Below are 12,554 nucleotides of genomic sequence, written 5' to 3'. Positions count from 1 at the left end.
GGGTCTCAGTGAAAGCTGCGAACATTGCCTTTACCTCTGCAAGCAGTCCACGGATGAAAGGTATTTTGTTGTTTGTTGCTGGCTTTAGACCCTGTATATTTGCAAAGAAGAATGTCATCGGACTGGTGGTATTGTTGGTACTGGGGGGGGGATTTTTTTTTCGGCATTAGGATCTGTATCTGTTGGTTTGGAGTGGAGGCCATTGACTGTGGTTCCACTCCAGGAATGACTGGATTTGGTGTACGATTTCTGCCATTTCCTGCCAGTTTTTTTTCCTTCCTGGCACTAAAAAACCTCTCCCTCTTGGGTGGCTGTGGCTACCCAGGTTTTCCCATGGCCTGGATGTTTTGTATCTTTTTGTACCCTTTAGATGGTATGCCTGGCAATTTAAGTTATAGCACAGTCTTTCCTGTACTGAAGAGGTACACAGTTCAGGGTGAAAAAGCTTACAGGAAGGGAGTTTGCATTTTCCTGTTGTCATATGGGCATGGCATTTTCTAGGGTGGTCATAGTTGCACGTCCCGTCTGTTTTTCCAGATTTCCCATGCCTGCAGATACCAAGTGCATAGTATGTACACAGGCTTGGTTTGTGTTTGCCTTGGGTTTCTGTGACTGTATTCCCTGTTGGTGCATGTTTCCCTGTCTTATTCCTATCCTCCCTAGCACCAACAATGGAGCTCCCACCAGTTGTTTTTGGTAATATATCCTCACTATTACTAGTGGAGTCCTCTTGTTTGCTATTTCCTGTGGTATTTCTAGTTTGCAATATTGGTTTTATCTTATCTTTGACTACACTTGTTTCCCTACTACGGCTCCTGTCCCCTATGAGGTCATTTATATGTATTCCTTCCTGCGTATAATTCCCGACTACCTGGACAAAATCCCAAGCTTCACCATTACTGTCTCCCAGGACAGCACCTCCTGTACTGGTAGTTGATCCTGTACTGGTAGTTGTTCCTGTACTGTTAGTTGTTCCTGTACTGTTAGTTGTTCTTGTACTGTTAGTTGATCCTGTACTGTTAGTTGATCCTGTACTGGTAGTTGATCCTGTACTGGTAGTTGTTCCTGTACTGTTAGTTGTTCCTGTACTGTTAGTTGTTCCTGTACTGTTAGTTGTTCCTGTACTGGTAGTTGTTCCTGTACTGGTAGTTGTTCCTGTACTGTTAGTTGTTCCTGTACTGTTAGTTGTTCCTGTACTGTTAGTTGTTCCTGTACTATTAGTTGTTCCTGTACTGTTAGTTGATCCTGTACTGTTAGTTGATCCTGTACTGGTAGTTGATCCTGTACTGTTAGTTGTTCCTGTACTGTTAGTTGATCCTGTACTGTTAGTTGATCCTGTACTGTTAGTTGATCCTGTACTGTTAGTTGATCCTGTACTGTTAGTTGTTCCTGTACTGTTAGTTGATCCTGTACTGGTAGTTGATCCTGTAGTGGTAGTTGATCCTGTACTGGTAGCTGACCCTGTACTGATATATGGCCTGTACTGGTAGATGACATCACTTTGTCATTGTCTCTTTGCTCCAACTTGACCCAATCAGTAAACATGAAGCTCTGACATCATTGAAGACCCCAATGGAAATAAGTCACTTACACTTTTTTTTTTTCTGGGGGGGGGGAGGTATCCCTTAAGAATAGATTTTGTTTGTATTTGTAACCTGGAGAGTTATCCACCCAGGTTAAAATAGTAGTACATCATTGAGGACTGTCTCATTTCCATCGGATTCCTATTTAAGTTACAGCACCTGTAGATGATGATGATAATATCTTGCTGATGACTCTGCACTCTTGGGAGATTCTGAAGAGTAGTTGCAGAGATTGGTGGATGAGTTTGGTAGGGTATGTAAAAGAAGAAAATTAAAAGTGAATATAGGAAAGAGTGATGTGATGAGGATAAAAAAATTAGGTGATGAAAGATTGGATATCAGATTGGAGGGAGAGAGTATGGAGGAGGCCCATCTGCTGGATGTGTCAGCAGATGGGCCTATGAAAGATGAGATGAATCATAGAATTGATGAGGGGAAAAAGGTGAGTGGTGCACTTAGGAACTTGTGGAGACAAAGAACTTTGTTCATGGAAGCAAAGAGGGGAATGTATGAGAGTATAGTTATACCAGTGCTCTTATATGGGTGCAAAGCATGGGTGGTGAATGTTGCAACAAGGAGAAGGCTGGAGGGAGTGGAAATATCGTGTCTGAAGGCAATGAGTGGTGCGAATATAATGCAGAGAATCCGTAGTTTGGAAATTAGGCGGTGCGGGATTACCAGAACTATTATCCAGAGGATTGAGGAGGGGTTGTTGAGGTCGTTCAGACATGTAGAGAGGATGGAAGGAAATAGAATGACTTCGAGAGTGTATAAATCTGTAGTGGAGGGAAAGCAGGGTAGGGGCTGGCCTAGAAAAGGTTGGAGGGAGGGAGGTAAAGGAGGTTTTGTTTGCGAGGGGCTTGGACTTCCAGCAAGCATGCGTGAGCATGTTAGATAGGAGCGAATGGAGACAAATGGTTTTTATGACTTGACATGCTGTTGGAGTGTGAGCAGGGTAACATTTCTGAAGGGATTCAGGGAAACCGGCAGACAGGACTTAAGTCCTGGAGATGGGAAGTACAGTGTCTGCACTCTGAAGGAGGGGTGTTAATATTGCAGTTTTATAACTGTAGTGTAAGTGTGCCTCTGACAAGACAGTGAATGAATGATGATGAAAGTTTTTCTTTTTTGGGCTACCCTGCATTGGTGGGAGATGACCGATGTATTAATAATAAAGAATAATAAATAAATATCTTTATTTCTACAAGTACATGTACATGGTATACAGGCCTAGTTGACATCTGTGACATACTACTAGTATATAGAAAGCAGCTTGTTATGCAGAACATTTTGGGCAAATTAGGTCAGTTTTGTCCTAGGATATAACCCACACCAGTCTACTAACACCCAGGTACCCATTTTGCTGATGGGGAACATAGACAACCAGTGTAAGGAAACACTCCCACTGTTTCTGCCCTCGCTGGGAATCGAACCCAGACCTTCGCCTTGTGAAGCGAGAGCTTTAGCCGCCAGGTGAGAATTTTTTGGTGTGAGCTGGATATGCGTAGATTGGGTTATGTTAGGCAGATTACATGCATATTACTGTGTATTATAATTTTACTTATATGCACCTGTAGATAAATAAACTTATATTTTTTTTCCAGTTTGATCCAGCAATGCAGCGTTTTATGGCCATGAAAGCTACACAGTATGATCACTTTAAACCGACACCACGTACTTCACTTCTTGGGTTCACCATGATTGTTGTTCCTTTTGTAGGTTATGCCTGGTTGCTGAAGAAAGATAAAGTACGTACAGTAATTCTATTTTAATTGAATGAATTGTATGTTATGTATCAAAAGTCTAAATAAAAATTTAAGTAGGGCTTAAGTTAAGCATAAGCTACAGTGTGTATTTAAAATCAAGATTTTTCCTGTAATGTTTGATTTAACCCTTTCAGGGTCCCTAGGCCCTCTCCGAGATTTGTTCTCGGATCGTAATGACACCAACAGTATGAAATTTGATGGAAAACTTAGGGAATTATGCTCTTGCAAATTTAGTGGTCTTGACGATGTTTAGGCATCGGCGATTTTGCCCACTTTGAGCCCTATTTTCGGCCAATTCCAGTGTACTAGTCGACAAAAATCACAACTATTTCGCTAGAACTCCATTTTTTCTATCGAATGAGTACAAGAAACCACCCATTTACCGATTTCAACTATCCAATAAAGTTGTCAGAATTTAGCAATTTTGCCAATTTCACACAAATTTCAAAAGATGCCAATTTCTGAATAGGGTCCAGAATAAACAAGAAAGACATTCCTGGCACTAAAATAAGTTCTCTGTTCATTAGTCACATCCCCAGGCCCCTCTTATATTTCTTTGGCTTTCCACTTTGAATTTTTATTCTTACAAAAAATAGAAGATTTACTGTTATGCAGACTACTGCATTAGTGTAGAAATGGTGTAAATAATATCAGCGCACTTGTGAAAAAATATTAGACTTGCCAGTTGATGTGTATTGGACGCTTGGCATGATTTGTTTACTTTTGAACTTTGGTAAAAATTGAACATTTCTGCTACTTTGAGTTCAATTTCAAGGTACTTTTCATTGTAAAACCAGTCAAAATTATCTCAATTTCTGTAAAATGTCTTCCATTCTATAAAATGAGACCAGGAAAACTAGAATACAACAATAAATACCATACGAAAATACAGTGCAAAGTCGCTGTTTTAATCCAAAAACACGGTCGTTTTTTTTTTCTCATTACGCACTGTGTGCTGCAGGATTTTTTTTATACTGTGCACACTGACCATATAGACCCATTCTTCCATATGTAGGCCTACCAGCTTTCTCTCGCTAGATTTGAAGGCGCTAGAATTTAGGTGTACTAGTACGTCAAAAACTCCGGTGTGTAAGCCATACTAGTACGGCCAAAACCCTGAAAGGGTTAATAGACGTATAATGTAGCCAATGCCTTTTTTTATGAGCAGTAGTCAAGATGATTACAGAAGCATATGATGGTACCTGGTAAAATTACTGAGCTTTTAAATTACTGACATCATATAGCAGGTTGATGATTTATAGTATAACCATGAGTTATGCAACATTTTAGGTTGGATTATGTTAGACTAGTGCTTGCCAATAATTTACTAATTTTTTTTACCTCTGACCAATTGATGACTTGTAAACTTTGATATCATTGGCATTTCATATAAAGGGTCCAGGAGCTAATCCAACCATTCCATTTATTTATCTCTTTATTTATGTGAAATACTAAGTCCTCGGAGAAAGTTGATTATGTATTTTAAAGTGCTGAGTTATTTACAAGATGAGTTGGTATGTTCAGCCATACAAATAATACTGTATAAAAATGAAAGTTTTTCTTTTTTGGACTACCCTGCCTTGGTGGGAAGTGGCCGATGTGTTAACTTAATAAAATAAAATAAATAATGCTGTAGTAGTGACAGTGATATTTTTTTCTTAAGAGTCAAATATTTGTAAAACTGTAGTGTAATGTACAGAAATGTAAATTCAGGCATTAGCTTGAATGATACAAAGGTAGAGCAAGTCAGGTACCAAGTTGTCACTATGGTACTGTAATGAATTAGAGCCTTTTCCTCGCTTAGCGACGTACTCGTTTACCAACGCCTCAGGCTTATGACGGGCTCTCTGACCAGTATGCATACCTAAATAATGTATATTAGAGCTGATTTCCTCTACTTATTAGAGTATACAGTACACTACTGCATAAACATTTAAAAATATTCCAGAAATGTTATAAATGGTGCAAAAGTGACATTAAAAAATATCAAGGATGGCTGACATAAACCCACTACCATTATAGTGTGCTCCTCACTTAGCGACGAATTTGTTTACCGATGTGGTCTTAGGAACGGATCTCTGTTGTTAAGTGAGGAGAGGCTGTACTTGATTTTTACAGAATCTTATGATTTCTAAGCCCTCCCAAGATTGATATCCTGACTGTGACACTGGTTCCAGCCCACCTAAGGAATACTGATTGATCACCATATTTTTATTTTCTCAGCTGAAATGATGAAACAACCCCCTCTAGGTATACCTGGAGTATACCTGGAGAGGGTTTCAGAGGTCAACACCCCTATGGCTCAGTCTGAGACCAGGCCTCATGGTGGATCAGGGTCTGATCAACCAGGCTGTTGCTCACATGCAAACTGATGTATGAACCACAGCTCGGCTGGTCAGGTGCTGACTGTAGGTACCTGTCCAGTTCTTTCTTGAAGACAGCCAGGGGTCTATTGGTAATCCCCCTTATGTATGCTGCGAGGCAGTTGAACAGTCTTGGGCTCCTGACACTTATTGTGTTGTCTCTGTGTACTCATGGTGCCCTTGCTTTTCATTGGGGGAATGTTGCATCTTCTGTTGAGTCTTTTGCTTTCATACGGAGTGATTTTCATGTGTGAGTTTGGTACTAATCCCTCTAGGATTTTTCAAGTTATGTTATCATGTCTCTCTCTCGCCTGCTTTCCAGGGACTTCAACCGTTCCCAGTAATTTAGGTGCCTTATCGTACTTGTGTGTGTCGTGAAAGCTCTTTGTACACTCTCCAGGTCGGCAATTTTGTCTACCTTGAAGAGGGCAGTTAGTGTACAGCAGTATTCCAGCCTAGAGAAAACAAGCAGTTTGAAGAGCATCATCATGGGCTTGGCATCCCTGGTTTTGAAGGTTCTCATTATCCATCCTATCATTTTCCTAGCAGATTTGGTAGATACAGTGTTGTGGTCTTTGAAGGCGAGATCCTCTGACATTATCACTCCCAGGTCCTTCACATGACTTTTTCGCTCTGTTGTATGGTTAGAATTTGTTGTATACCCTGATAGTTTTAATTTCCTCAAGTTTTCCATATCTGAGTAGTTGAAATTTCTCTTCATTGAACTTCATATTGTTTTGAGTGGCCCATTTGAAGATTTGGTTTATGTCCGCTTGGTGAAGAATATTTCCTTTAACATATCATTTAGTATGAATAATGATGCTGGATCCTCAGCAGAGTGAATATTGTAATGGTTGTATTGTACGGGAATAGAATTTAGTAAAACTTTCATTGTTAAATGAAGTGGGGGGGGGGGGGACCAGGTTCACACGTCTGGTTACACCCTAATATCCCAGAAATAGCACAGATGACTTCATGTCAAGATAGGTATGTAACATGCATCTGCAACCGTTCTGGCAAGTACACTTAGGATGACATGTAGCTTGGCAGTATTAAATGTATCTTTACAACTTTATAAATCTAAGATGCACTGGGCTACAACTCCATCTGTATGATTTGAAAATGGATGTCTCAAGGGCAGTTCCTTCATGCCAGTGAGGGGTTCATGAACCAAGGAATTTTAACTGGCCTTCCCTTTTCCCCCTGTTGCCATCCCTTAATTTACCTCCCTTTCCATCCACCCTGCATCCTACTTTTCTCTCCCTCCTTAGGAAGTCTCAATGATTCATGTTTATTCCTCCCCACTTCCGTGTGTGAAAGCTCAATTACCCACCGTAACTTCACACTCGCTCTTTCTTGATTGCTTTCTGTCTCATTGTCGTGCTGTTCCAGTGTATACTGATGGTTCTAAATCTCCCAGTGAAATTGAGTATACAGCAGCTTTTTCTGGCTAAATCACAAAGGTCATTTATTAGGCTCAGCCATTGTTGTCATATCCGAGTTGTAGGCAACTGTCATGTTCATCATACACATTGTATCAATGGCCCCCTCATCACTGTAGTTGTTCATACACGAACAGTGTGTCACAGGCTATCCAGAAACTCGATTCCTTCATTTCGTTGGCCTACATACATATACAGTGGTACCTTGGTATATGTCCACTTTAGAATAAGTCCAACTTGGTATACATCCTGTTTAGACGCGAAAATTTTTGCTTCGTATATGACCTTTGTTGGGAATACCACTTGCGTACTAGAACTTGTATGGATCAAAATCAGTCATGGCACCGCGTGCTACCCTTGTTTACCACTCTCTCAAGACAAAGCCATGACTGCCCACTGGCATAAGTGTGCCTGTTGCTACTATTCAGTGAACAGCCTGCACTGTAACTCTGAATTTTCATGTGATTGTGTTTTTTCATATAATTTTTTAGTAAATTCATTAACCCCCCTAACATGACTCCTCTCATTCAGGCCATGGATCAACAGGTCAAAGAAGAGAAGGGAACTCTCTTTCCAAACAATAACATTGCCTCCTCCCTTCTCAGCACTATCCTAATAGGCATTTGACTCTTTTCAGCAAAGTAAAGTGAGGTTAAATTTGCATTTATTTCATCTAATTCTTTGTATTTATGTATGTATTTTAGTATTAAGCACTTTAAATTACATGTTTTAGTATTAAGCAGTGTTTAAATTATTTTATACAACCCCATCAGTGTAAAATATGCCAATAACAATAGGATTTTTTTTCATGGAAACGGATTAATCGTTTTCCCTATATTTCTTGTGGGAAAATTCGTTTAGTATACGTCCTGTTTGGTATAAGTGCAAGGTCCTGGAACTGATTAAGGACATATACCGAGGTACCACTGCACTACTTTGGTTATGCTGCATTTCTAGTAAACACAGATGTCATTTTTTACTGGGTCCCTGTACTCTTTGATGTTCAGGGTAATGAACAGGCAGACTCAGCCATTTAGCCAGCTGTTCATACCTCCCAATTTTGCACAGGGGTAGTCCAGTAATCTCTTGACCCATCACAGCCACTGGCAAACCATATTTGGGTTTCTGGTTATCTTTTTACCATTTTTTTTTATTATCACACTGGCCGATTCCCACCAAGGCAGGGTGGCCCGAAAAAGAAAAACTTTCACCATCATTCACTCCATCACTGTCTTGCCAGAAGGGTGCTTTACACTACAGTTTTTAAACTGCAACATTAACACCCCTCCTTCAGAGTGCAGGCACTGTACTTCCCATCTCCAGGACTCAAGTCCGGCCTGCCGGTTTCCCTGAATCCCTTCATAAATGTTACTTTGCTCACACTCCAACAGCACGTCAAGTATTAAAAACCATTTGTCTCCATTCACTCCTATCAAACACGCTCACGCATGCCTGCTGGAAGTCCAAGCCCCTCGCACACAAAACCTCCTTTACCCCCTCCCTCCAACCTTTCCTAGGCTGACCCCTACCCCGCCTTCCTTCCACTACAGACTGATACACTCTTGAAGTCATTCTGTTTCGCTCCATTCTCTCTACATGTCCGAACCACCTCAACAACCCTTCCTCAGCCCTCTGGACAACAGTTTTGGTAATCCCGCACCTCCTCCTAACTTCCAAACTACGAATTCTCTGCATTATATTCACACCACACATTGCCCTCAGACATGACATCTCCACTGCCTCCAGCCTTCTCCTCGCTGCAACATTCATCACCCACGCTTCACACCCATATAAGAGCGTTGGTAAAACTATACTCTCATACATTCCCCTCTTTGCCTCCAAGGACAAAGTTCTTTGTCTCCACAGACTCCTAAGTGCACCACTCACTCTTTTTCCCTCATCAATTCTATGATTCACCTCATCTTTCATAGACCCATCCGCTGACACGTCCACTCCCAAATATCTGAATACATTCACCTCCTCCATACTCTCTCCCTCCAATCTGATATCCAATCTTTCATCACCTAATCTTTTCGTTATCCTCATAACCTTACTCTTTCCTGTATTCACCTTTAATTTTCTTTTGCACACCCTACCAAATTCATCCACCAATCTCTGCAACTTCTTTTCATAATCTCCCAAGAGCACAGTGTCATCAGCAAAGAGCAGCTGTGACAACTCCCACTTTGTGTGTGATTCTTTATCTTTTAACTCCACGCCTCTTGCCAAGACCCTCGCATTTACTTCTCTTACAACCCCATCTATAAATATATTAAACAACCACGGTGACATCACACATCCTTGTCTAAGGCCTACTTTTACTGGGAAAAAAATTTCCCTCTTTCCTACATACTCTAACTTGAGCCTCACTATCCTCGTAAAAACTCTTCACTGCTTTCAGTAACCTACCTCCTACACCATACACTTGCAACATCTGCCACATTGCCCCCCTATCCACCCTGTCACATGCCTTTTCCAAATCCATAAATGCCACAAAGACCTCTTTAGCCTTATCTAAATACTGTTCACTTATATGTTTCACTGTAAACACCTGGTCCACACACCCCCTACCTTTCCTAAAGCCTCCTTGTTCATCTGCTATCTATTCTCCGTCTTACTCTTAATTCTTTCAATTATAACTCTACCATACACTTTACCAGGTATACTCAACAGACTTATCCCCCTATAATTTTTGCACTCTCTTTTATCCCCTTTGCCTTTATACAAAGGAACTATGCATGCTCTCTGCCAATCCCTAGGTACCTTACCCTCTTCCATACATTTATTAAATAATTGCACCAACCACTCCAAAACTATATCCCCACCTGCTTTTAACATTTCTATCTTTATCCCATCAATCCCGGCTGCCTTACCCCCTTTCATTTTACCCCCTTTCATTTTACCCCCTTTCATTTTTACCACTGCTGTCATATTTATAAGACTGCACTCTTCGTCTTGCATGTCGGCCACATGCATCTCTCTCACGGACGCCTCGTGGAAAAATGCTTGGCCCCATTCTGTGAGGAATCATTTTGCATTGTAATTTGATCATATCCTAATTGATTCCAACATCTGCACTGCCCCAACACACTTGTTCTATCCAGTCTTCTTACTGAAAATCTCATCTTTGATGCAGATTCTCCTGTTTTTAACAGAAAATATGGGGTGTATGCTAACATTCCTATGGCATGTAGAAATATACCTAGTTGAATTAATCTTGTTAGGTTGGCATGGACCAGTGGTTATTACATTGGCCTGCAAGTTTTAGGACTACCTTGCTTGAGTTTGAGTCTCAACTCATTCTGTAATTTGTTTGCAATTCATGTTACGATTTTGTGAGTCATTTCTTATGGCCCTCATTCATAAGTGTGGATGTTCATAGCTCTAACATTTTTAAATTTATGGCTTCCTTCTCTGTACAGTAGGGCCCCAACTTATGAACATGTGGTAGTCCACAGTGTTTTAGTTTATGAACAAGTTGTTTGTAACTAATGATACTACAAAGGATGTTTACATGTTACCTGTTTGTAACTGCAGATCAGCCCCTTTAGAGAGGTTCCTTGATATCCATGAGAGACTCTTGATCCAAAGAATTGAACCCAACCTCTCCTTTCTTGGACTTAACCTGATTACCTCCCATTCCTCAAAAAGCTGTATAAATCCCATGAGTTTAGTAGTACAGTGGTACACCGAGTTTTATGCAGCTCTTAAGTCGAACAATTATGTAAGTGTATTATTGTAAGTGCTTTTGTAAGTGTATTTTTGGGGATCTGAAATGGACTAATCTAATTTACATTATTCCTTATGGGAACAAATTCATTTGTCAACGGCACTCGAACAGACTCCTGGAATGAATTATGGCCGAAATTCTGGGTACCACTGTACAGTGTATTACGCATATGGTAACTGTTGGCATTCATAAAAAAAAAGTTTTCCTATATGTCCCTCATTTGTATGCATTATCAGTATAACTGATGCATTTGGAAGTTAAGGCTCTACAGTACTCTCCATGCAAATTAGCAAGTTAAAATCATTATTTTAATCATTGTTTTAATTCACTAAACACTTGAACTTTATTATTACAATTGTTTACTGACTTTTAAAGTTTAAATTGTGAACTTGTACCATAACATTTTTTATTTAATTTTTCTATTTTGCAGGAGAAGTTTGAACACAAGTGTCGCACTGGGCAATTGTCATACGCAGACAGAGAATTCAAGTTCGTGTAAGAAGTGAAGATGAAAGCAATATCTCTAGTTCGATATTTTGGTAATCCACTTGTTATTGTGACCTTTATGATTTTTGAAATGAGCCTTTTAAACTGTACAGTGTATTTATTATAAATTAAAGAATTTCATGTATTTGGGATTGCCTTTCAAAGATGAACCTGTATGAGAAAAGTCTACAACCACATGTGTATATACAGAATAGCATTGCAGGATCGTGAGTAAAAGGTAATAAATATTGTAATATTAAAGATTTTTATTTTCCTTAGCATGTTATTCTCCCCTTGTGGTGATTGATAATTACATAAAAGGTTTATGCACCAGTTAAAATGCACTTTTGTCTTTCTTCAGCAGATGTATCCTTTACTGCCCATTAGACACAACCTCTTAATCATTTATAGGTGCTGTATGGCCATGAATATAATTCTATTGGTTCATATATCCCTTACAAATAACAAGAAGTCACAATACCATGACTGGAACGATACACGATACTTTGTAAATGGTCCAAGTCGGACCGAAACGTCGTTGTAAGCTCCTCTCTTCTCTATGCGGGTTATTTGTGTATATCCCTACTTTCCCTACCTTGATTCCAGTGAAGGGCTCTTTAAGAAATTTGAAGACTCACTTGGTCTGAATTTGATTGCTTTCTTTCCCCCAGCTACTTTGACCCCTATTGATTTAGCACTGCTTTGAATGAAATAATTACAGGCCTCTTACACAGCAGCCACAAAATTTCAATGTAGATCCTTCAGTTTCAGAAAAATAAACTTTGTGTTGGGTCTGTATAAGAGTATGACAGTATGGAGAAATGCAATATGTTGATAGAGGCTTTGTGGCCTAATACTGTATAAGTTGGGTCACTGGCAAGGGCTGCCACAAAATCTTTCCATCCCTGTAGAGAAGTTTTTTTTTTTTTTTTTTTTTTTTTTCTCTCTCTCTCCAAGTCGGCCGTCTCCCACCGAGGCAGGGTGACCCAAAAAAGAAAGAAAATCCCCAAAAAGAAAATACTTTCATCATCATTCAACACTTTCACCACACTCGCACATTATCACTGTTTTTGCAGAGGTGCTCAGAATACAACAGTCTAGAAGCATACACATATAAAGATAAAGATACACAACATATCCCTCCACACTGCCAATATCCCAAACCCCTCCTTTAAAGTGCAGGC

At 39.9% G+C, this 12,554-nt stretch overlaps 1 protein-coding gene across 1 annotated transcript in view; it reads left to right on the top strand.

The window, feature by feature from the left end:
* Positions 1 to 11,631, top strand: part of ND-B15 (NADH dehydrogenase (ubiquinone) B15 subunit) — a 31,766-nt gene extending 20,135 nt beyond the window's left edge. Inside the window, exons 2-3 of the mRNA XM_070090209.1 lie at positions 3,188 to 3,331; positions 11,315 to 11,631. Coding sequence (XP_069946310.1) covers positions 3,188 to 3,331; positions 11,315 to 11,383 — 213 coding nt within the window. The 3' untranslated portion in view covers positions 11,384 to 11,631. The remainder of the gene's footprint in view (positions 1 to 3,187; positions 3,332 to 11,314) is intronic.
* Positions 11,632 to 12,554: the final 923 nt, after the last annotated feature.

Source organism: Cherax quadricarinatus, chromosome 31 (assembly GCF_038502225.1).
Source record: "Cherax quadricarinatus isolate ZL_2023a chromosome 31, ASM3850222v1, whole genome shotgun sequence".
Taxonomy (NCBI): Eukaryota; Metazoa; Arthropoda; class Malacostraca; order Decapoda; family Parastacidae; genus Cherax; species Cherax quadricarinatus.
The sequence above is the reverse complement of the archived record's forward strand: the minus strand, read 5'-3'. Positions and strand labels throughout refer to the sequence as shown.